The sequence below is a fragment of the Benincasa hispida genome, chromosome 2 (assembly GCF_027475165.1).
Source record: "Benincasa hispida cultivar pf3 chromosome 2, pf3_genome.v1.1, whole genome shotgun sequence".
NCBI classification, from domain to species: domain Eukaryota; kingdom Viridiplantae; phylum Streptophyta; class Magnoliopsida; order Cucurbitales; family Cucurbitaceae; genus Benincasa; species Benincasa hispida.
Genome location: NC_143479.1, coordinates 21,026,165 through 21,053,066, shown reverse-complemented (window position 1 = coordinate 21,053,066; position 26,902 = coordinate 21,026,165). Strand labels below are relative to the sequence as shown.

At 29.4% G+C, this 26,902-nt stretch overlaps 2 protein-coding genes across 2 annotated transcripts; one reads left to right on the top strand and one right to left on the bottom strand.

Annotated features, from left to right (window-relative positions):
• The first annotated feature begins 7,858 nt into the window (after positions 1-7,858).
• LOC120069249 (uncharacterized) lies at positions 7,859-11,229 on the top strand. The gene is made up of 5 exons (XM_039020959.2): positions 7,859-8,177; positions 8,262-8,317; positions 8,648-8,720; positions 9,480-9,544; positions 10,833-11,229. The coding sequence occupies exons 1-5, from the start codon at positions 8,093-8,095 to the stop codon at positions 11,019-11,021; spliced, it is 468 nt and encodes a 155-aa protein (XP_038876887.1). The 5' UTR covers positions 7,859-8,092; the 3' UTR covers positions 11,022-11,229.
• Positions 11,230-14,832: 3,603 nt separating this feature from the next.
• On the bottom strand, positions 14,833-17,018 carry LOC120069258 (putative glycerol-3-phosphate transporter 5). The gene is made up of 2 exons (XM_039020976.2): positions 15,902-17,018; positions 14,833-15,694 (listed from the first exon to the last, which is right to left on the bottom strand). The coding sequence occupies exons 1-2, from the start codon at positions 16,884-16,886 to the stop codon at positions 15,141-15,143; spliced, it is 1,539 nt and encodes a 512-aa protein (XP_038876904.1). The 5' UTR covers positions 16,887-17,018; the 3' UTR covers positions 14,833-15,140.
• Positions 17,019-26,902: the final 9,884 nt, after the last annotated feature.

The window sequence follows — 26,902 nt, the reverse complement described above, 5'->3', positions numbered from 1 at the left end:
AACATGGCTAAGTCAGGCACATGGTTGTGATACCTCTTGTTAGGGACAATAGTTCTCCATATATCTCCACAACGGTAAGATATTGTGTGCACTTTGAGCATAAATCCTCGTGATTTTGTGAGATTGTCTTGAATTTGTTGTCTTAGATTTGAAAGGAGTATGAAAATCACAAGTTCCTATATCTTAAAGGAATAGGAATATAATATGTTCATACTTTTAAAAGGGATAGAAAAGTAATGGGCTCCAAGTAGTATATAAGAACCCTATGGTTTTTGTTTTCTATTCATAATGTCTTGTAGAATATCTCTATCTTCTGTTATCCTCAAAGGTAATAAAACTTATTCTCCCTCTTAGACATAACTAACACAATATTAGTGAACCATGTAAATCTATGTATCAATTTCTTCTTATTTCTTTTTTTATTGATCTATTTTTGTAATAAAAAATTTTCTTTACTTACATATTGTGGTCTCTTATCCTTATTAATGTGGGACTTTATTTGCATTTTCTGTTAGAAAAGGCTTGAGTTATACCTTCTTCGAGAGCTTGCACAAAGTCCAAATAAAATTTAGGCAAACTTCGAAAAAAAACCAATCCAGTATCTTTAACATAGCTTTTATGCAGTAAAGCTCTATCTATTCATTCGCTCAACCAATTCTTTGGACAGGAAAATTTGTGCAATTTTAGAGTAAAAAAAATTCTTATACTGCAATAATATATGTGAAATTCCATATCACTTCCATTCAATCATGAAAAGAGTATTTACTATCGAAATACCAGAGATTTTCATTGTAAAGTGGTAGATAATATCTTGACAAAGTTAAGAATTAACAAGGCTACAAGAGAAGATCTAAATAGTATTCAAAAGTCAGTGTGTTTTTTCAAAGAAACAAAATAGGCATTGTGAGAACGTTAGTTTTGAAACTCAATTTCTCCACCACTTAAAATCTATCATGTTCAAAAGTAGTTTTTCTTTTTAGAAAAAGTCAAAACCACTTAAACATAGTTGTGCCAAAAAAAAAAAAAAAAAACATTTAAAAAAAAGATATATTCCCTTGTTCACTGATTAGAAGGATTATATTTATAGTTGGAACAGAGAGGGAATTGCAGCCAAATCTTAGGGTAATTAATGGCCAATCACGTTTGCAAATGACAAAGATTTCTTATAGCTTACAACATTTATGAGAGATCGAACTATTTTTCTGACATGGAATAAGACCTCTCCACAAGTTGCCTTTGCCACAAAATTATTGTTCATATATCCTTGTCCATATTTACCATTTTGATTTACCATCATATCTAACTTTTTTCCCATTATCTCAACTCCAAAAACTTCATAAGAAATTACCTCAAATGTTTCCTCCTTTCATAATTACCATTGTTTTGAAATTCGTTAAAATAGTTTTTCTCAATCTTTCTCGAGATCGATATTGATATTTGAATTTAAAAAAATAACTTCATCTTATTGATTCTTTTGGGGTTTTTCAATAAATTTTTGCCAGAACACTGAGATCTACATAATTTCAAATATTTTCCTGTAATCTTTCCCGAATCTTATATCAACGTAATCTTGCAAATCTTACTCCAATTTATGTTTTCACGAATTTTCAAATTGATTTTCCGATTATCCAAGTGGATTTACCAATTATCTTTTCAAATTTTCTCCAAATGATGTAATTTTTGGCAGTGTGATCTTTAAATTTTGGAAAGATCATAAATATTAAGTGAGATTTAGAAAAATTATGTGGATCTCAGTCGCCAAGATTCCGTCGAAAAAGCCCAAAAAATCAATAGTTTCGATATAAGATAAAAAAGTTAATAGAAATCCCAATGGTCGATCTCGGCTAAGAATGATTGGGAAAAATTACTTTAAAGAGTTTTCAAAAAGAAGGTTAGTTGTGAAAGATGAAACTTAAATAGGGTTATTTCTTATAATTTCCCTAAGCCACATATCTTAGAGTTTAAAAAAAAGTAATAAAAAAATTATAGTTAAAAGCATAAGTTGATGGATTATGGTAAATATAGAGCTTTGTGTTGTATATAGAATTTTCTACTATGATACTATATTAAATCGTCATTTGACCCAAAGATATTTGATCTAAGAACTTAAGTTAATGGATTATAGTAAATTTAATTATATTATACCTTAAAAAAACTAATCGAATACACATTAATTTTTTTCTAAAAAAAATGAATTGAATAAATTATTAAAATCGACTCAAAATAAACCAACTATATGGATAAAATTAAAATTTCCCAAACAAAATAGAAAACTACTTTGTTTTTTAAGATGAAGACACCATATGGAAACTAATAACTCATTTCTTAATGTTTCTTTCGCCTTTTTGGCCTAAAGTTTTAGAAACTCTAGGTAGAAATAATTAAATATAAAGTGAAGAATTTAGAATTTTGTTGTTATGGTTTGAGACATTTATCCAAAAAACACGTACGAGAATAAGGAGCTATGGTTTTTAGTTTAATTATTTTCTTTTTCATATGGTTAAATTAAACTACTACATCTTATTTAGTCATAGCAAGTAGCAACCAATATATATATATATATATATATATATATTCATTTATATTACAAACATCCAGTTTCCGAGAAACATGTGCTGTCGCTTTGCCGGCAGAAACCTCTGACGACAGCTTTTACACCATATCCTTCTATCCCATTTTCAATTTCTTTTTTTTTTATCTGTTTTTACTTATTATATATATAATAGAAAATTTTTCACAGAAAAAAACTAAACTATTTATAAAAATAATAAAAAAAAATATATAAATAGAGATAAGTATCTATTAATAATAGATTTCTATCAATTTTTATCATCGATAGACGCTGATAGATAAACTTATATCATTCTCTATAAAAAAAAAAAATAAAACTTTGCTACGTTGGGTAAATTATTTTCTTATTTTTGAAAATTCTCTAATATAATAATTATTTTTTTCTTTTAAAATTCTCCTATATAATAATTATCTTTTTTTTTTCTTTTTGGATCTTCCCAACTTCTTTATCAAAATCACGACAAAATAATTATTTATTTAATTGTATGAACTTATTTTAATATCAACGACAAACTCTTTAGGAGGGGTTTTGAGTTGAGGAAGAGAATTCTCTATCTAGTTGTAAAAGGTACTTCAATTATTTACGTTAAACTTCGGTAGATAAAAATATCAATTAGATCGCTTTCATAATTATCGAATTAAAAAAAGATAAGATATATTATAGTTGGAATGCCTTGAATCTTCTAAATGATCAAACACGTGCTCTTACGGACCAAAACTTATTACACATGTATTATATATTATTTACGATTTTAGGCTTAAGGTTTGGAAAGGTGTATAGCATATATAAACTAGGATTGACGTACCTGTATATGATATTCTCATCTAATAAAAAAATTGTTCTCTTATTTTACATATGGACATAGCTAATACACTATTGCTAATCACGTAAATCTCTAAATCGATATTTATTATTTATACTTTTTCGTTTTCTTTACTTGTCGATTAAGTATTTGTCCAAACAATTAAACTCGTAACAACTGATTTAAAATATATTATTATGTTAGTGTTGGAACAAAAATAGTCCTCGAAATAGGGATTGTAGATGGCTTACCATCATTTAGATTCTTCAAAGGAATAATGGATGTATATATTCACACAAGTAACAGATTCTGAGATTTGAATAATTTGCACCGAGGGAGGATCCTTTAATTTGGGTATGTTTTCGAGATATTAGTATATTTTATCTTGTCAAGCGTGATTTAGTTCAAAATAATAATAATAGCCTCTAGATTTTTAAGACTTGTGTTGGTTTAATTTAATCCCTCTAAAGGGGTAGGTAAAGGTAAAGACAAAGGTAAATAAGTTAAATTAATTTACGCATATTTTATTATAAAAATAATTTTTTGATATTGTCAAATTTTGACCTATAAAAATACACATGGCTTTTATGTGACAACAATGTGTAACTTAGATAATAGAGAATTGCAAAACAAAAAGAAAATTACTCCAATGCCAAAATCAGAGACCAAAATTTTAGATTAAAAAAGAACTTAGAAGTTTCAGTTCTATATTAATATTTAGATTCCAGATCAAGTTCTAGTTTTGGTTATCTCGTATGAAGTCGTAGTTGTGTATTTATAGGGAGAGTGAGATAGAGTTTGCTTTTTCCTTTTATAATAAGGATGACATAGATTTTTTCTTATCCTAATAAGTTAAGATTAGATATTATAAGATAATTGATTAGCGTACACATGGAGTTATTTGAATTAAGTTCATTTTATCTTGTATTTATCTTCACTTATCCTTTCTTATTTTTGGCTTATTTCGTCAAGTCCAAATTTACTCACAACAATGTTGAACAAATTAAAGAACATATTAAGTATATTTTAAAGTTCAATGACCTATTGAACGAATGTATTAGATACTTTTTTAAAGTTCAAAGATTGAATAGACACTAAATTTAAAGTTTGGAGACTCAAGAAATTTCTTTTCAAAGATAAAGAAGTATTTGGAGTAAAATTTGAAATTATTTAGTTGTATGATTCATAATATAACGAGTTAGTAAGTAATGAATTTTTGTTTTTTAGGCAGAAAGCCCATAGAGAATATAAGGAATTATTGAGCCAAACAAAAAGAGTAGAATTTTCAAACTCCTTCGGCCAATATATGCTCAAATAGGTTAGATATCTATTAAATAAAGTTGTTTATAAATCAAATAGATTAGATATGTATTACATAGTATTACATTTTTAAAATTAAGAAACGATTATAAATGTATTATATACTCTTAAAATTTAAGAACACACATAAATTTGGAAAACCAAAAATAAAAAAATAAAAAAAGGACAAATGTCAATTTATATCCTTAAACTTTAAGTGTTGTTTCAATTTAAATCATAAACTAATAATTGTATCAATTTAAATTCTGAACTTTAGGAATTATATCGATTTATATGTTAAACTAATAATTATATCAATTTAAATCCTGAACTTTCATAATTGTATCAACTTAAACCCTCCATTATATTTTATTTGAATATACTTAATGAATATTCTAGGTTTAAATTGATATATTTATAAAAATTTAGAGTTTAAATTGATACACTCTAGGTTTGAATTAGTATAATTATTAGTTTAGGTTCAAATGGATGCAAATCTCAAAGTTCAAGATTTAAAATGATACAATCTTTAAAATTTAACATTTAAATTGATAAAATTTTTAGTTTAAAATTTAAATTAATACAACTTTAAAAGTTTAAATATATAAGTTGATACTTGCGTTAAAAAAAATATTGGAGAGAAATTGCAACGGAAGCAGAGCGTGTGGATGGTGGACTTGGGAGTGGGCGGAGCTTGCGTGGCAGAGCTGCCACGTCAGTAAACGTGGGGCCCAAGATATGGACGTCCACGTGGAGAGGGCATGCCACCACGTCGGTAAATACTAAATGCAGTGAATTATGCAAATTGGTTCCTTTCACCGTTTGTCTAGTCACCCTCGCATGCAATGCATTAAATCTCATTGTTTCCCAACACATGCCTTTTGGCCCCACTAACCTCTTTCCCTTCAGAAGTTGATGACGTGGCTTTTCACCCCAAATTAAATTCTACATTTTCTTTTCAACTTTCTCCGATCTTTTAGTTGAAGATATAATATAGGGGTGTTCATAGGTTTGATTGGATTAAATTGAAAGATTTTTTTAGACCCAACCCAATTGTTCGAATTGTAAATTTCTTTAACCAAAATAACCCTTATTAGAAAATGAACCCAACCATGAAATATTTGGGTTGAGTTTGTTCGGGTTAATCAGGCCATTTATTTAAAATTTAGTTCTAAAAAGAAACAAAACGTAAATATGTAAAAATTTAATTTAATTATTTTCATATATTGAATTAAGATTATCTACTCAATTTCAGTTTATATAGTAAAAAGTTTCTTTCTAAAGTGCGAAAAAAACTACTTTTAAGAGTTATTGAAGAATAAATTATTCAAAAAATATTGGAATTAAATAAAATTAAATCAATATATGTATAAATAATTTTGTTATAATTAACAAAAATGTATAGATTTTTTTAAGTTAATAATAAATCTGGGTTGGTTCGGGTTGGTTTGGGTTATATTAGGTGAACCCATGGACCAACCCAACCCATAAAAATTCCATTTATTTGAATCCAACCCAACCCAAATGAGTTGATAACCCAACCCAAACCACACGGATTGGATTGGGTTGATCGGTTTTTTCGGGTCATCGGATTTTTTGAATACCCCTAATATAATATCATCCTATCATAGATTAAACTATACTCATATTAACTTAAAACTGATTACTATATATATATATATATATGAGTTACTAGATTGCTATACCAATATGTTTCTTTGCATTTAATTAACACATCCCTCCAAAAAATTCTAACTACAAACAGAGCAAGGATTAGATGCAACCTAAGAAGCATTTTATCTCATGCATCTATTTTCTTAAAAAATCAATTTTAAAAAAATTACCACGTGGCCGATTTTTATTATTGGATATTGTCTGGATTGCACAAAAGATAGATATAGCATAAATTGTACCCAAGTTTTTTTTACTAAAAATATATACCATATGAATTTATAAATGCAAGGTAAGGTAATTCCCTAGGAGCAATACTTTGGTATATCTCAGACTACACATATCTCCCTCACAAAGGATATTATTAATTTTTTTTTTATCGTGTGTTAATTTATGATTGAGTACTTGGATTCACAGTACTCGATCAAATGAATTAAGATATTTTTATTCGTTAATGTATAAGATAGAAATATGCAGCATATTTCCTTATCCCCAATTTCAAAGGACATTTGAAGGTGTTATGATTTTGCACATGATAGTGCTTGTATGAAGACAGCCATTTGATTTGATCAATCACCAAAAACAGCCATGGCCCTACAATAATGAACCATAGCCTCTTGATTCGATTAATCATTCTGAATAGAGTAGGCATAAAAATGGACATTTTATTTGGCACTTGGCCAATCGATGTGTCTTCTCTTAAAAGAAGAGTCGGCTTAGTAATATTAAATCATGACCACCAAAATTAGTATTCATTCTTTTAAACCATGCAAACCAGCAAAATTTAATGAAATTAAGTTGTACTCATTTGACAAAACTATACTGTCAACCAAAAAATGTCCTTTCTTTCAAACAAAAGGTGTAATTTTGAAATCTTTCTTCCATTCGTGAAAAGTCAAGTTCCACTTTTTTCTTTTTTTTTTTTTAATATCATTTTAATCTCTGGATTTTGAAGTTTTTTCTATTTTTAGTTCATGTTCTTTCAAATGTCCCTTTATATTTTCAATAAATATTAAATTTAGTCTATTAATAATTTTTATATGCAATAAAGTATAATAAGTGAATATATTTTCAAAATTTATAGTAAAAATGCTAATAAATAATAAAATTATTTGTAAAAATCGGTAATAAACTAACAGTAGAGACTAAACTTAAGATTTATTGAAAATATATGAGAAACTAAAAAAATATAATGACTAAAATTGAACTAACTCCAAACTACAAAACCAAAACGATATTTTAATTTTTTTTATAAGGGTGTGTTCAAAATTTGAGCAATTTCAAAATACAAGCCATCATTAAATTTAGGGTTAAAAAATTAGGTTTTTTTTTTTTTTTTTTTTTTTTTTCCTTTTTGACTAAATTATGTGTGATGTATTTCTAAATAAGGGAAGACAAGAGAGGAAGAAAAAAAAAGTGGTAGCTGAAAATTTTGACAAATCTTGAAAGTGGGACCCCCACACCTTCCTCTTTATGTGTGTGTGTATATATAGTAGTAGTAAGCTTCAATTGCTAAGCCATCAAGCATTCAAAATTTCCACATATCTCTCCTTCAAATCTTCTAAACTTTTCAAAAGAAAAGTCTTGTGACCCCAAAACAAATTTAAAAGTCCCTGATTTTATATGTTCTTATAGTTCTTTCTGACCACCTTAAAGGATTCCAAAACTGTTTACTTTTTTAGTTTTCTTTCTACTCTTTGATCTCCTCTTATAAACAAAACAACATTATAAAGTCTTTTTATCCAAAAATGAGGTCCAATAATTATGCACGGTCTTCTCTTCTCCTTGTTGTCGTCGTCGTCTTCATCTTCTTTCTATCTAATGAAGCTCAAGGTATGCAAATTTTGCCTTTTTTATGAGATGGGTTTTGTTTGTTTTGCTTGTTTATTATTCATAAATGAAACAATGATTGTAAAGGTATTCGCTTCGGGAATGGGATGATCAAGCCTCTTGGGCACCTAGAAAAAACCCTTGTGAGTTTTCTTATAAAGCTTTCTTTCTATCATTATAATCGTTCGGATCTCATCTGATAACTATTTAGATTTTATTTTTTATTATTTTTTAAAATTATACTAGCTTCTTCCCAATGATTATAATGATATTTAAAAGGACTATTTGAATTTAGAGGCAAATTCTAAAAGTAAAAATAATATTTTTGAAAATTTAAGTCGTGTTTATAAGCTTAATTTTTAAACCACACGTGACTTAGATAGTTATCAGATGGCCCGTCTCTCGATTTTCTGGGTTTTTTTTTTTTTTGGTCAAAATCTCTAATCTTCATATGGCTACTACATTAAATGCAGGAAGAGGAAAGTCGTCTGATAGTAGAAGGTTTTAGGAAAATTACTCTCTGTGAAAATGGGCATTGTAATTCAGGTATATTCACAGTGAAGTAGTGCAGTTTAAATCTTGTTCCATGACATTTTTTAAAAAAAAAAACATTTCTTCTAGTTTTTTGCATTTGAAAAGTCAACTTATAAATTATAATATCTCTTTGTTATGTTTTTATGCCTAAAGCCAAAATTTGCAAACTGAAAAAGTAGTTAAAAAAAAAAAGGTAAAATTGGGCTTAAAATTCAAAGGTATTTAAAGTAACAAGTGAAAAAGATATACCTAAATGAAAATTAAAGAGCAATGATTGAGGTTGTAGTTAACCTTTTATTTTTCTTTATACGAAAAAAAAATTAAAAATTAGTCTTTTTTTTTTTTAAAAAAAATTCATATATAACCATTTTTATTCGACAATTGTTTGGGCTGACCGAAAATCCGGTCTTGTAACCATTTTTTTTTAAATTAAGTCTCTCACCTTCAAATTTATTCGTTTGTTATCTACTTTTTACTAATAATTTAAAAAATCAAACAAAATTTAGAAATTGGAAAAAAATTAGTATTTAAAAAATTATTTATGTTTTTTAAGTTTGGCTAAGAATTAAATCATTGTATTTAAAAAAGTTGTAAATAAGAAAAAATTTGGTTTAATTTTAAAAAACTAAAACAAAAACGAAATGGTTATGAAACGAAAGAATAAAATTTTCAAATTTGGTGCATGAAATCGTGTAAAAAAAATCATATTATTTCACAATTTATTATTGTAGATATCTCATATCTGAAGTGGGTTTGACATTTATGATGCAGGAAACAATAGAAAACTTCTAACTGCGACTTCACCAATACCATCTTCTCCAACCCCTTCTACAAGGGTTAGTCATCCATCACTTCAATATTTTTAGAAACGTTTTTCAAAATATTGTTCAATCATTTACAAAAATTAGAAGTTTTAAGACTCTGTTTCATAATTATTTCAGTTTAAAAATTTAGGTTTGTTTTCTCACCATTTTTATCATTGTGTTTATGTAAACATTTGAGTGCATATCTAAATTTTCAGTAAAAACAAATTTTATTTTCTATTAATTTCTTATCATAGTTTTTATTGATAAAATAGTTGAAATCTTAACTAAATTTAAAAAATAAAAACTAAATATTCTAGTTTTCAAAAATTAGCTTTGTTTTTTAAAGTATTGGTAAAAAGTAAATATCAAAGCAAGAAATTTTAAGATGATGATGGTATTTGTAAACTTAATTTTCAAAAACTAAAAATCAAAGGGTTACTAAACAATACCTTTAAGAAAGTAGTTAACTTTTATAAACTTAAATTTGAAAAACTTAAGGCCATTTGGTAACCATTTTGTTTTTTTTTTTTAAAAAAAAATTAAGTCTACTTCTTTTCATCGTCTGGTTTAATTTGTATCTTTCTTAAGTAGAAAAGTTGAATTCTTAGCTATATTCCAAAAATAAAAACAAAAACAAGTTTTTAAAAACTTTTTTTTTTTAGTTTTCAAATTTTGACTTGATTTTCTAAAATATGGGTTAAAAGGAGATAACAAAGCAAGAAATTTAATTTAGATGTGAAAAGAGTGTTTATAGACTTAATTTTCAAAAACTAAAAACAAAAAACAAATGCCCGTTTGGTTATCATTTTATTTTTTGTTTTTGTTTTTGAAAATTAAGTCTATGGACAAGACTTCTACCTCCAAATTTCTTTAGTTTGTAATCTACTTTTCACCATTGATTTAAAAAATGAAGCCAAATTTTGAGAACTAAAGAAGTTAGTTTTTAAAAAGTTGTTTTTGGTTTTGGAATTTGGCTAAAAATTCAACCATTGTATTTAAGAAAGATGTAAATTATTATGAGAAATATTGATGAAATAGACTTAATTTTCAAAAACGAAAACAAAAAACCAAATAATTACTATACGGGACCTTAATTAACAAACTAGACCTAAAAAAGTAAATGATAATGAAACACTAATCTAACCTAAAGTTCAAATCCTTCCATGATTACATACATTGCATGATTCGAAACACAAATCTTCAACTTTCTGATAGTTAATTCAATTACTAGAGATTTTCATTCATGTGAACACAAATCATTAAAAATTCAAGAAATATGATCATTGAATTAAGAGTTTTTGTGGTCTAATGAATACAGAATAATGAAGGAAACAAAAAGGGCAACCCCATGTCATCATCACATAAAGAAGATCCAAGTGTGAAAAGGAAGGATAATTTGGAGAATTCAGAGGCAGTTTCTAAGAATCTTGAGGCAAACCTTGACCTTATAGACATTGCAGAAATGGACTATTCTCCAGCAAAAAGAAAGCCTCCAATTCATAACTAATCCCAAAATGATGGGACAAACAACAACCAAACAAGACAAAGAAACAAAAAGGATAAAATTTGGCATAATTTTAAGTCAACCTTACACAAATGCTGCAGGATTTTTAGGGTTTAGCTCAAGGAAAACTGTCTTTTTGTACATAGCCCATTATTATTACCAATATGCTATATTATTATTATTATTATTGTTATTATTGTTATTTGTGTTATCATTACGTGTTTTGTTAACGTGATAATTGCCTAAAAGACCTATTTTAATGGTCAAAAATGGCAAATGATCCAGTTTTTTTTTTTTTAATGTCCAATACCTCTTTGTTAATGTCATGATTATGTGAAGTTACGGTATTGTCATTCTATTTTCTTTTTCCTCTTCATTTTTGGTGCGAGAAATCTTCCTCTGCACATTGTCCGTCTTCTTCTTCTTCTCTGACACGACGAGTCCACGCGAGCAACTATGACGCGACAAACTCCGATGAGAAAGAGAGAAGAGTGATTTTGTGAATGAGGAAACGAAGAGAGACATAGTGATTTGTGAGTGAAAAAAAAGAAGAGAAAGCGAGACGAGCGAGAGCGAGAGCGAGACTGCTTTTTCACGTGCGCATAAGTATATTTTGATAATTTCATCTGAATTTGACATCAGCAAAGGATCCTTCGACATTTTTTTAAAAAAACCGAATCATTTCATATTTTTTACATAATTTTTGAATCATCCATTCGACGGGCCATTTTCTTTAGTCCATATCAACTGCCATGCTTGTGATTGGGTCTTGAATTGTGTATTTTTTTTTTCTCACAAAGCTAATATTTTTTTATAGTTAATTTAAGGATTTTGTTATTACATATGTTTTGCATGGATTAAGGTAACAACAAACGTAATTATAATATTATATCCCACAAACTTGGGTGGCTTTTATATATTTAATGTTTTTATTTTGTCTAGTTATTGGCTAACTAATTTTACTTTGGGAAAAGAACAAAAAGGAATGGTGTAGTTGTGTGTGGCTCAAGACTTTGGTGTTTGTAAATGTAAAAGTCTATCAAAAAGTCATTTGAAAATCAATCATATTCATGTTTATGGGCATGCGAACATGTTCTTATATTAGTTAACAGTATAAAAGATTCAACCAAGGTTTTAATTTTTTTTTGTAGAATAATAATTTTTTAAAAAAAAACTCTTATTTTTGTCCTTTCCTTAACAAAAATCGTATTATTTTAGAAGTTGTAATATTGCCCATGACATTTAATATACTATTTTTAAAACTCCCTCTTGAAGTAGAATTTTTTTTAGAACGTCAGACAAAAAATTAACATGATGGTTACCTAGAATGATAATGCATTTTTGACTTGGACGCTTGTTATTGTTTGGGATTAAGCTTTGAAAGAAGAATATTTGTACCTGTTGATTTTCCATACAACATCCTAATTATTTTTCTACTTTGGAGATAGTTTTGAAACGTTCCGTCAAATGTCAAGCATATAACATGACAATTTTTTAGAAGAATAGTAGTACATTTTAAGCAAATGGCAAAGTTCAATAACATATTTTTTTTTTTTTTTACAATTTAGTTAATTTATTTTATACATCAACTCAAAAGAAATCATACAAGTTCAAAACTCTCAAACCAGCTGATTATTTACCATTTAGGGCTTTTTTTTAGTGTCTAGAAATTGTGATTTCTCCTTGATTTCTTTACTCTAGTTTTCATCTTCCTATATAAATATTTATAAGCTTAATTTTCAAAAAACAAATGGTTACCAAGTGATGCCTCGAAAATCTATTTATATAAAAGTGAAATTTTATCTTTGGAATGAACATAATTCAATGAATAAGATAGTTGTTATGGAAGGTTAGATCTTCAAATCTACATTATTTAATATTTATTCAACAAAGACGAGAGAAATGGGAATAGGAGATGACTTTCATTTACAAAAAGAAAAAGAAAAAAAATCAAGTGCAACACCATCTCAAAAGATGAGAAATATTGTTTAAGGGAAAAAGAGACAAAAATGGTTCTATTTTTGAAGAGTGAAGAAAGTGGTAGGGTGTGGTGCATAATGGGAGCAAGGGCATGGTGTCCCTTAGAGAGAGGGCAGAGCGGCCCACCAGAAGGGGCTTGGGATTGTTTCAACCAATTTTTGAATAGTCATTCTTAGAATAGAACTTACATGTGGGCTTCCCCATGTTCTTTGTTTAGTCAAGAACTTGGACCCATTGAGCCTAAATTGCGCTCAACCATATGTAGGGGCACTAGATTTGAACATGAATTCATGATGATGCCCTTTGCTTGCCTTTTGGGATATATAAATATTCACTCCCAACTTTTGTTCTCACTTTGTTATGGGTAAAAATAGACCAAAAGACATAACCCACCTTTAATGAAGATTAGAGACAAGTCAACCAGTCAAAGATACCACTTTAAGACCAAAATGTGTCTAGGAGAGAGAGCGATTTGGGCATACCCTAGCTTAATTGTTGAATTGGGTATGCCTCGTGCATGCTCATTGTAAGTTAGTTCTATGGTTAGTCCAATCCAAACATGATATCTTGTTTTTTTAGACGACTTAGGGTCAATACTTTAGGTAAATGCATTAATATGACTCTGATGGAAGAAAGTTTATTCTTCATTCTCAAACGCTTAAGTTTGCTGTACTTTTTCACTTATGACTTAGGCATCGGAGTGTATGTGGCAAGCATCCCTTCGATGTACAAATCTTTCTTTTTGTGTCACGTTTTCTTCCCTCTCACCCAAATAAATTTATCATTGTTGTCATAGAAAGGTCAAGTGTCTTTTCTATTTTTTGTATTCTACCTTTATTTCTCATTTCACCCTATCATTTCCCATATGTTACAATTTGTTTAGTTTAGGAATTTAGAATTAATGCCCATTACTCTTTCAATATTGGATTGTTTTTTCAATTACAAATTTAATCTCTGAATTTTGAGGTTTATGCCTGGTTAGTATCTGATCTTTAAATTTTCAATTTTATGTCAAAATTAATTGGTTTATCAGATATAGATTTGAATTTTGTGTCTAATAAAATCCTAAAATTTCAATTTTGTGTCTAGTAAATGTGTGAATCTCAAAATTCTAAAAGTTCAGTGACTGAATTTGTAATTTTAAAAATTCAAGAACTAAATAGACACAAACTTCTAAAGTCGTTGTCTAAATTTGTAATTTTACATAATCTCTGACATTAACATGGTTATCAAAGTATTGGCAGGGCATGTTTATTTTTTGGCCAACTATGTTTCACATCATTTTCTACTGAATTAAAATTTACCTAATGAGAAAATTAATGCTTGTAATGTTAAAAGGACTATAAGAGAAACACTTTCAATAAGGAAAAAGTGATGGGGTATTTCACAAAAGAAGTACTTGTAACTTTATAGTGTAGTAGAGGGCAATACCTATAGGCTTAGGGTTGAGTAATGCCACATAAAAGCAAGTTCATCTATATCAGATTTGAAAATGGAGAGCTTTGGTTTCGATAACTTCAGCTTACATCATATCTACAAGATTATATGAACCTCCAACTTCAAGTGGGTGGAATGAGTTACTATAGTAATAATAGTTAATATATCTAACTATTATAACCTATAGATAATATTTACCATTTCAGTATTTCTTACTTATTCTCTTTCCAACTTTGTTACGAACTATAATAATCAGCTCAACGCTCCAAATGTTACTTATTATAACACGGTAAAATTTGAATCATTTTGTCAACCTGTGAAATTATAAACAAAATAATATCAAGCTGATTATTCATAGACTAAGCTCATTGTTCAGAGTGATTCTGTAAACCAAACATCAAAAGATTCTGATTATTTTTTGTATTCTACGCTCAATTATTGTGTATGGTACATGAATCTTTCTAAGGAATACAAAAGAATAGGATAAAGAGATGTACAAATATGGTCGAAAAATTCCTCAAATGTATTTTTTCTATCAGAAATCTACTACTCTAACTCAAATGTATGTTTTCCATCAGAAATCTACTACTCTAACTCAAATGTATGTTTTCTATCAGAAATCTACTACTCTAACTCAAGTGTGTTTTTTCTATCAGAAATCTACTACTCTAACTGTGAACAAATTTCAAAATTTCTTAAGACCTCTTAAACAACTGTTGGTGAGGTCTGCGTACTAGAAAACCATCGTCCTTCGCTGAACTTTTCTTTGATTTCAGTGTATGCTAAGCGAACCAAGCAGAGACCCGCAAAGCAGATGGAAAGAACCAGCACAAAAAAGACACTGTTCCATCCAAAACTGGAAAAATACCCTGCCATTAGAGGGCCAAGAGCTGCCCCAACAGATCCAGTCCCATCTATGATTGCGGTTACGGTTGCTAAAGCGCGGGAATTCCTTCCAATAGAACTCTGAGTACCGAGATCAGCAGCAACCTCTGTTGTAATAAGCGAGTATGGGCCATTGACAAGTAATCCGGAAAGAAACATCAAACAGGTGTTGGTGACAGTGGAAATGCTCCCATAAGCACGGTAAAGAAGTAGAGCAGGAACTGAAAGCAGTAGGAACATTACTGAAGTAACTGCACGGGCATCAATCAAATCAGAGATAAATCCTGCTAATATTCCACCACAAACACCTCCAATGTCGAAAAGCGTTGAGAGGAAGCCGGCTGTTTTATGAGATAAATGCACACCAGCAACAGCTAAACAACAGAGAAAAACTAGTATGAGCAGTTGAAACTTCAAAACTAGATTTAGAAAATCATTTCTACATCATTGTGAACCTATTTAAAAGTATAGACCCTTCAGGATTAAGTGTCTATACAACTAAGAACTCTCTAAGATACATTTATTCTAAAATTTGTATTTCAAAGAATGTTAACATCTCTTAGCAACAAGAAACAAGTTACCTGTGTGCCTGATGTAAAATGGCAACCAGTAGAGAAAGGTGTAAACGACCAGCTTCGAAAAGAAAAGACAAACGGCAAATGGTGCAACACCCGGTAACGTCCATGCCTTTAGGAAACCAATTGCAGCCATAGAATCCGAAAGGTTATCATCAAGCAGCAGAGACACCTCAGAATCTCCAATCTCCATATTTTCAACTGGACTCGCCTCAGCGTTCAATTCAGTCTCACTAACAGAGTTTCCAAAGCCAATGTCTCTTGGATTTACAACCAGAAACGAAAACACCAAAATGCCAACGAAAATCACTATGGCGCCAGGTACAACAAACGACCAACCCCATCCACAATCCAAGAACCAGGAAGCTATAATCGACCCGACAATGTTTCCAACCGAAGTATGTGAATTCCAGATCCCCATTATCAGCCCCCTCCTAGCTCTCCCAAACCAATTTCCTACTATTGCCACCACACATGGCCATCCAATTGACTGAACTAGACCACACACAATCTGAACACTAATGAAAAACCACAAGAAATGAAGATCTAACCAATATCCTAGCCCGAATAGTATCGTAAAAATACCACTACCCATCATCCCAAAAACAAGGAACAACCTCAAGTCAATACGGTCACCAAAATGTCCTGCAAAATACATTCCAATAGAATATGCAGAAAGAAATGCAAGATCAAGCTTTCCGAGCAACTGGGTGCCATCAGGGCCATTAAAAGGAGCCCACCCAGTTCCATTGGAGGTCGAATCAGATTCAATTAAAGTCGTATTCGGCAAAACGGTTGATGAGTTTGCTGGGATTGTTGGTCCAAGCACACTCTTGACAATGCTCGGAGGTTTTCTTGAGGCGTGGAAGGACGCATATGCAACGAAAGTGATTAACAGAACTAAGATTCTGTGAAATTTTAAAGTTTGGTGAGGAGGTTTAAGGTTTGGTATCAAATCAATCGCTGGAGCAACAGAGCGATTGGATTGCATCGTAACCGACCTTGGAAGATAATCACAGTAAAATAAAAGCAAGTAGAGAAAATCCTAGAACAGTTTCAAGATTAAAGAAGACCTATCAAGAAAGATCGTTGTACAATTGCTGCAAAACCTATGCAATCTGTACAAAAGAAAAAAAAAAATGATAAGAATCTCTACAAATTTGAATTTTCCCTCCATCCCATTTGCAAATAGCAAGAACAATACAAATTTGAATTTTCCCTCTATCCCATTTGCAAATAGCAAGAACAATACAAATTTGAATTTCCCCTCTATCCCATTTACAAATAACAAGAACAATACAAATTTGAATTTTCCCTTACAGAAGATTACAATGTCTGATTTAGAAGATTGGCTCAATAAAAGATCCAAGAAGAAAAGAAATAGAACCCTGAATCAGACACTGAAATTTCTGGGAAGGAGAAGAAGGTAATGAATTAAATCTTGGCGGTTGTTACTTCGTATTTAAGTTTTCGATGTGAAGGACGGAGCTAGGGTTCCGACAACGAGAAAACTCCAATCTTTCGGTTTTGGATCGGATCTTCCCGTCATCGTCGGTGACTTAACCGTTACCAAGTTTGAACTTCCGAAGTGTAACCGACCTTACATTAAATTATAAAGCCAAATTATACAAAAATATCTCAAAACTTTGTCAAAAATATATTTGAACCGAAAGTTCAAAAATATCTGAAAATTTTTAAATTAGTTAAAAATAAATTTATCGTTAATTTTGGATGAAACTCGTTAGTGTTTGGTGTAAAACTACTCATCAACTTTCAAAAATTTCAAAAACAAATTCTTATACCTAAAAAATTTTTTAAAAAAAATACTCTAAATGTTATATGAACAGAAATTATTAATACGATCTTACTTCTCTATTTTTCCTCTTTTTTCTTCTCTCTTCTTCAATACTCTTACTCCTATTTTTGTTAATTTTTTATACATTTATTTGTCTAAATAAATAAATAAAATGCATACTTTCGTAAAACTGTATGGACAATAATAAGAAAAAAAGATAATAATGGAAGTACCAATGGATTTTAGGATTTAAATGTTTAAACAAAGTTGTACGTTAGTAGTTGAGTGTATGTTAATAGCCAAACATTTTTTTTTTATTTGACAATTTATCGTTTTAATATGTTTTAAGATGAGATTTTGATTTTGAAATTTTTTTTAACATTTGTGGAATTTTATGTTTTAATATAAACTCTTGATTTTGATTTTGGTTGCTAAGAAAGTTGGTGTAAAATTTGGAAAAAAAATGAGGAAAACGAGAGTATCTATAGACAAAAAAAAGAAAAAAGAAAAAAAAAGAGGATATCGATAGAATTTTTTTAAAAAAATTGGTTCCTTCGAACTTGAACTCAAGAAAACTTTAAACAAATTGATAACCATACTAATGGTAGAAGCATATTTAAATCTTTTTTATTTAAAATTTTAGAGTTATTTTTGCATCAAGTGTTACCGATTTCTATTCATATACAAACTGTGAGGATATTTTTTTAACTTTTTTAATTTTAAGGGTAGTTTCTAAACTTTTGAAAGTTTCGAGGTATTTCTTAAACAAAATTTTAACGATTTCCATTCAAAACTAAAGACAGTGGTATTTTTTAACTCATTTTAAAATTCTTTAGATTTAATTTATGAGAATTGGAACCTAAATGGTATGGCAGTAACCTACGGAAAATTATACCATCACACCATTTTAGGTCATCATCACATCGTTTTAAGACCTAGTTTACATATAATTATAATATATTTCTACTTCAAAGGTAATTTTGAAACAATTATGAAAGCTTAAGAATAATATTGCAACTTTAAACTAGGGATAAAGTTTAGCGATATTTTCAATAATTTAGCCTAATTTTTATTTTGAAATTGTTCCAAATTTTATCTTTGAATTTATTTATTTATTTATTTCATAAAAATTGTTGATGTGCGAGTTTGGTCAAACAATCTGTGTCATGTCAAGAATCCTAGGGGTGTCTTTTCTCTTTGGATTCAATGAGCTTTGATTAATCCACCCATAACAAAAATGATAAATGGCAATTGACACAACCACTTAGATGTTAATATTAGGAGATGTATATTATATACTTTGCCGCATCATTTAAGTTGACATCATAGCTAAGGTGTAAAAGTTGATTTTGTGAGTGACGTTTTAAATTTTTACAAGGATATATTTTGATTTGAAATGAGTGCTTACAATGATATTAAATCTTGTATATAGTTGAGAGTTGTAAATGATGTTATTTATGTTTTAAAACTTTTACGACCAGTTGTCGTGTTGATTTTTGTCTGATAGGAAAACAAACTTTCCAAGGGTAATTCTTTTGGAACAATTTCAAAGTTATAAGGTTAATTAAAATGAAAATTGTCAAAGTTTCAATCTATACCTGAAACGTACCTAAAGTAAGAGTATTTTATATAATTTAACTAGATTATTTTAATCTACAATTTTAGATTATATTTTATTGTGTTTTTAAATTGATAAGAAAACAACATATTTATAGACCGTCTAAGGTAATTCAAAATGGAGTAAATTGTTTTATTAAGGTGTATCCTTTAACAAAACTCGCACCCTCTCATGAAGAATTGTGGTTTTCTAAATTCAATAAAAATGAAAATTATTACAAGTTATGGGAATTGAACTTGGGCATGCAATTTGACAAGTCAATATCCTAACTACTAGACCAAACTAGATATCATTTTTAGTACAAATACTACTTTGGTTTCCGTACTTTTCACTTTGTTTCATTTTGGTTCTTGTACTTTTAAAATGTTTATTTTGGTCTTTATACTTTCAACTTTGGTTCATTTTAGTTCTTTACTTTCAAAATGTTCATTTTGGTCCTTGTACTTTCTGTATGTCCTAAAACCTCGTAGTTAATAAGTTATTTGAAATAATGGTTGATTATTTTATATATACAACTATCCATTAAAGAAAGATCCAAGGTTATTTTATGAAACTTAAACAGTATGGGGTAGACATACATGTGAACCATGTTTATGTAATAACCTAAACAATGTGTAATATATATATAAGATTGGGTGCCTTATCCTGGTGGCACCATATATACGACTCACTTTGTACTTGTTACAAAAGTTTTAAAGTGTTACAAACGATTTGATCATAATCGATCACGTAAAGATATGTAAGTGGGGATATCCTATATAAAGAGTAAGTATAAGATCAGACCGTGAAATGATTAATCTCTCTTTATAACACTATTGACTGAAGAGATTAACATTTCATAGGATGACCATATGAGTGAGAACGATCCGATTCGCCGACTTAATAAGCCTACCATTTTGGGGACTTGTCCAAGTAGGAGGTTGGGAACATAGCTACACAAGATGGAATTCACTCCCTCCCGTCTTTAGGATAAGTAGATGAACTGCTCCCTTAAGTGCTGACTCTTGGTTTTAAACAGTGGGGTCCCTACCTCTCATTGGCCTAAGAGAGTTTTGTTTATGGTAGGACTATAAACAGGTTGTTCATTAGAGGATCAATAGGATTTAAGAAGTTAATAATTACAGGGGTAAAATGGTAATTTGACCCAATTGTAATTACGAGCAATTCGTGAAGGGTCGACTTACTGTTGATTGGTTATATCCATAAACAAAAAAATATATCTATAGTTCAAAGAGTGCAATCATGGGTCTTTAGTGGAATGACTTATAGTTAATGGATGTTGATTAGTTTAATTAAAGAGTTTAATTAATTAATCTCGTATTATTGGAGCTTCTATCTATAAGTCCATTAGGTTCCCTCGCTAACTCACCAAGAGTAAAAACAAAATCATTTACTTTTAGATTAATTTATATTATTCAAACTAAATCAGGGAATTAATAGTATAAGATACAATTAATATAATGTATATAAATAAATTATAATATAAAGTTAATTTTGAATATGATTGAAAATTATATTTATCACATAAAAGAGATAAATATTTAATAAGATTCAAATATTAATTATATGAATGAGATTAATATATATGTTCAAAATTAATACGAATGAGATTCATACTAAAACTATAGGTTATGTGAGAGGATGTTATTTGAATATGATTCAAATTAAATTAAATATATGATATTTAATTATGAATTAATTAATTGTTTATTAATTAATATTATTATTTAATTATATATTAAATTAGATTTAATATATTATTTAAATAATAGAAAATTAGAATAACTCCCTACGTGATAGTAGAAGAGAGTTGTAACTCCCCATCCATCCATCTCTCTCACTTTACATAATAGGAAGCTTTTTGCAGGGTGAATTAATGGAACGTAATTGTTTTGTCTGGTGTTCTCTACAAAAATGCTCTGTAAAAAATCCAAGATCTCTCACAACACACTTTTAGAAAAACGTTGTTCTGTAAATTTCTCCTCTTCCAAATGATCCACAATCTTGATTCTATCTGAAAAATAGCAAGGTTTCCAAATGGTGGTACAAGAGCATGTCTTCATGTAGAGGAAAGTCTCGAAGAAAGTCTTCAATGAGTTCATGCAAAGAAAAGTATTGAAGAATATCTTCAAGGATATGTCTTCTTCCCCTGTAAAGCGTGTTGTAAATTTATGTTGCTCTATTTTTTTTTTCTATTTTTTCAAGAATTTTCAAAATGAAATTTGATGGTACACACATTCATGTACTTCCGATAAGGAATTCAATTCCTTCACTTTCAACTCCGATTCATTTTCTTCAACTTAAAAAAAAAAAACCATTTCCATCCCTTAAAATGAAATAAAAATGAGAATGAAAGGACCAAAATGATTGTTTTTTAAATAATACAAAGACCAAAATGACATTTTGAAAGTATAAAAACTAAAATGAACCTAAGTTGAAAATATAGGAACTAAAATAAACATTTTGAAAGTACAGGGGCCAAAATAAACCAAAATCAAAAGTAAGGACCAAAGTAGTATGTATACCATCATTTTTTTTTAGAGAAATTATAATAGGAAGCAAACTAAAGGAAAATATTTACCAATATAGCACTATTTAAAAATAATTACATATATGATAAATGTTGATCAACCACCTTTTAAATTTTGTTCAATTTCCAAGTTTGCCTCCTCTTTCTTTTCTTTTCGCCTTTTTGGTCATGTTCTCCGTTCTTTTTTCTTTCCTATTTCTTTTCTTCTCTTGCTATGTGCTCTCCATTCCTTTTTTTTTCCCACTTGGCTTCAAATTTTTTCATTGTTTCTTTTTTCATTGCTTACTTTAACATTTTCATTTTTTTTTCTTTCTTTCTTTTTTAACTATGATTTTCTATCTTCAATTTTTCAATGTTAATTTTTTTATTACTTATTTTAAAATTTTAATTAAAAATTAATTAATTAAAATAATTTGAGAAAGCTAAGTTTCAAACCAAGTAACTGAAATAAACTATTTTTCTCAATTTCTAAAAAATGAGCTCTTTTCTAGAAACGAAATCAGAAATGGGAATGCTACAAATGGGCCCTTTTTTGTAGGACTTAAAAGTATGGAATTTAACAGTAGTAAACTACTATCGCCAATAGCCTGTGATATCAGTTTGGTGATAGAATTCCTATAACTAATAAACTACATGAAACAATGATATAACTTAGGTAAACATTGGTAATATATGTGTATCAATGACATTAATTACCAGTAATATTGGTGATAGAACTTAAAAAGATATCAGTTATATTTGTGTAATAGTGATATCGAACAAGTTGATATCAGTGATAAAAGTTTATTAGTGATAAAAGTCTATCATTGATAGTCATGAAAGTTTCTCAGTAATAGCCATTGATAGCTTTTAGTGTTAATCAAATAAAATTGATAGTCAATAATGGAAGTCTATCGGTGATAGCCACTAATATTTTCTATAATTTATAGCTTAATCTTTGGTGATTATCTTTCAAAATTAATAGACCAATTTATATTGGGATTTATGCCGTAAAACCTCGTAGTTAATTTGTCATTTGATATAACAACTGTTTATTTAAATATGCAATAATAAGTTATTCATTACGGAAAAAATGCAAGGTCATTTCATGAGACTTGAACAGTAAGTAGTGGACATACAAGTGGATAATGTTCAAGTAATAACCTAAATAGTTTATAATATATGGATAAGGTTGGGTGTCTTATCCTGGTAACACTATGGATATGACCCACTTTGTAAGTATTACAAACGATGTGATCCAAATCGTTCATGTAGAGACATGCGAGTGGGGGTATCCTATACAATGAGATTGGATAAGACCGGACCGTGAAATACTTAATTTCTCTTTGTAAAACCGTTGATTGAAGAGATTGATATTTCACAGGATGACCATATGTAACTTGATCTCAATCTTGAATGAGTTATGGTTCCTGCATATATGTGAGGGTTATTCTTTGATTTGTATGGGTGAGAGAGTGGCTGGAATCGTCGACTCAATAAGCCTACCATTTTGGGGATTTGTCTAAGTGGGAAGCTGGAAACATACCTACACAAGATGAAATTGACTCAATCCTGCCTTTAGGGTAAGTAGATGGTGGAAGCGATTTAGATCTTAAACACTCTAATTCCATTAATTTTAGAAATTAAGCATGTAAGGTCAGAAAATTAAGATAGGGTTTCAAGTTTTTACCTTTGAAGAATCCCTTCAAAACAACAATTCCTCAGGTCGAATTTCTTCTTCAACAGCTTGTAGACCACCATTTGACATTCTCTACTACATCCTCTAGGCCCTTAGATTGGATTGTGGGATCCAAAATGAGTTGGAATTGAAAGGAATTTTAAGGATTTATGGTTTTCTTTTTAGGGTCAAGAAGAAGAACTATTTCTTTAGCAAAAATTCACCTGCATGCCCCTCCAATTCAACTTATTTGAATTCAATTTTATTCAAGATCTTCATGCAACTACATTATATGAAAAGGTGACACCAATCAACCTCAATTGAAAATGAAATTTTGGGTGTAAGAATAAGTGGAAGAAGTGGGATTTTCTCGTTCACTTCCAATTTTCATTTCAAAATTCAATTTAATTTAAAATCAAATATAAAATGAAATAATAATAATAATATATTAATTCAATAATTAATTAATTAATTAATTTTAAAGGAAATTAATTCTATAATTAATTTTAACTAAAATCAGTTCTTTGTAATTAATTAAACATTTCAATTAATTAATTAATTAATTTTATATCAAATATTAAATTAATAAAATACCTATTCCAAACTTGAATTCCTATTCATGTATTTATTATTTAAATCATGTTTAAATATTTTTCAATTCTCTTTGTCTAATTCGATAATTAAACGTTTAATTATATCACATATAATTAATAATTCCATTAATTCACATTCAAACGTTTCAAATTCTCTCATCACACTATTCTAAGGATTAGTCCGTTTGTGAGCTAGTAGGGGGACCTAATGGATCTATAGATTATGAGCTCCAACAATCCGAGATTAATTGGCTAAACTCCTTTAACAAAATTAATCAACATTATTTAACTATCAGGTCACTCCATTAAAGTCCAATAGCTGCACTCTCCTCACTATAGATATATTTTTGTCTACTTGATTCAACTATCATCAGTAAGTCAATCCTTTACAAGTTGTTCGTATTAACAGTATTGAGGTTGATGCTCTAAATCTCGTAGGATTTTGTAGTTTGTAAACATTGTATGAACAAACTTATATGTGGTTTATAATATATGATATTTTTATTCACTTTGTCTATAAAATATGTGATATTTTAGTTGCATTAACAACAAACCAATAAACTAACATCCAAGGTTATCATTGTAACTTAACATGTATGTGGAGACATACAGGTGGATCATGTTTAAGTGATAACCTAAATAGTCTGTAGTATATGGATAAAGTAGGGTACCTTATCTAGTGACACTATGAGTATGGTCTGCTTTGTAGGTGTTACAAGTGTTGTAAAGTGCTACAAATGATTCGATCCTGATCATTCATGTATTAGACATGCGAGCGGGGATATGCTATACAAAGGATTTTGTATAAGACCAGACCACGAAATGTTTAGCCTCATTATATAACACCGTTCATAATAGAGACTTTCATTTCACTAGGATAACCATAGGTAACATGACGTTAATCCTGAGTGAGTTGTGAACTCCTGCCTATGAAGGTGGTCCTTTGATTTGTATAGGTGAGAGTAGCCAGATCGCCGACTTAACAAGCCTACCATTTTGGAGATTCGTCTAATTGGGGAGATGGGAACTCAGCTACACAAGATGGAATTAACTCCTTCCCCAAAGCAGGGGTAAGTAGATAAATTGATCCCTTAAAGGCTGATTCCGAGTCTTGAACAATATGGCGTCACACCTTCTCCTGGCCCGAGAGGGGTTAATCATAGTAGGACTATGATCTATTGTTCATTAGAGGGATCAGTGGTACATAAGGAGTTAGATGTAATTACAGGGGTAAAACAGTATTTTGGCCCAACTGTACTTACAAGCAATTTATGAAGGGTCATCGTACTGTTGATTGGTTATATCTAATGGACACAGAAATATATATGTAGTACAAAGAGTGCAGCTGTCGGTCTTTAATGGAGTGTCTGACAGTTAATGGATGGTGGATAATGTAATTAAAGAGTTTAATCAATTATTTACGTATCGTCGGAGCTTCAAGCTACAGGTCCATAAGGTCCCCTTGGTAGCTCAAAAGAATTTAGTTGAGAATCAGTTTTTGGGTTAACTAGAATGGTTCAAATTAATAAGAGGGAATTTAATTATATATGATATAATTAAATTAATTCAATTATATATAATATATTTGACATAATGTATTTGATACATTATAGTTTAATTGGAGGAATAAATATTTGAATGTGATTCAAATATATTTTCTATGAATGAGATTCATAGTTGTTAAATTTAATATAAATATGGTTTATATTAAATGCCATAAAATAGAGAAAAGGAACTATAGTTTATGTTATATATGATACAAATATTAAAACTATAATATAATATGATAAGTTGGTTATCATATTTATTTATATTATTTATTATTTTGAATAATAATCCATTTTTTCTCTCTACCACCTTAGTGAGTGGTTAAGTAGTTTTTTTTTTTTATGGAAAATGGAATAAAAATATAGTTTCTATTTTTTTTTCCCAAATAGGTCTACACGACAAAGACTGAACCTATACGATAGGCTTATTCACTACACGATTGGAAGTTTTTGCTATATGATAGTGTTCTTCTTCAATCTTCTTGCTTCTCAAAACTCAAACTCTCTCCTAACCAAAATAGTCAGAGTCCACAACTCCTGGACTCTCACCTTGAGTATACTGAAGGTTCCAAGTGGTTGTATCTTCTATTTTGGTTCGTGATTTTCTTGAAGAGGGTCTTCAAGTTTTGTTACTATCTGTAGAGTTCATGACTGTTCGAGGGCTTTACGAGAAGAAGTGTTCTTCAAAGGTATAATCTCTTGAACTTTATTTCTTGTTTAAAAAGCATGTTGTAATTTTACTTAGAATGCATAATTTGTATGTTTACTGTAATTTTGTGTTTTCGATCTAAATTGAATTTGGACGATCCACTTCCGTTCATGGATCTCTTTAAATCGAGTTCCTTCAAACAACTGGGTCAATATTCCCGTTTTATCCTAGTAATACATCTTTATCATTAAGTCTCTGTTAATCCATTAATGAACAATTAGTTTATGGTCCTACCAATAAACCAAGTCTCTATCAATTATAGAGAGGGTGGGTCCCCTTTATTCAAGACCAGAAATCAGTACTTAAGAGAACAACCTATCTGCTAACCCTAAAATGGGTAAGAGTGAATTTCTTCTTGTAGAATTATGTCTTCAGCTATCTATCCAGTCTTACCCCTAAAATGGGAGGCTTATTGAGTGGCGTTGAGCCATTCTCACCCATGCAGATTAAAGGATAATCCCGAATAAACAGGAGTTCATAGTTAGCTTAGGATTGAAATCGAGTTACCTTAGGTCATCGAATTAAGATAGTCAGTTTTAACAATAAACGGTTGTTATA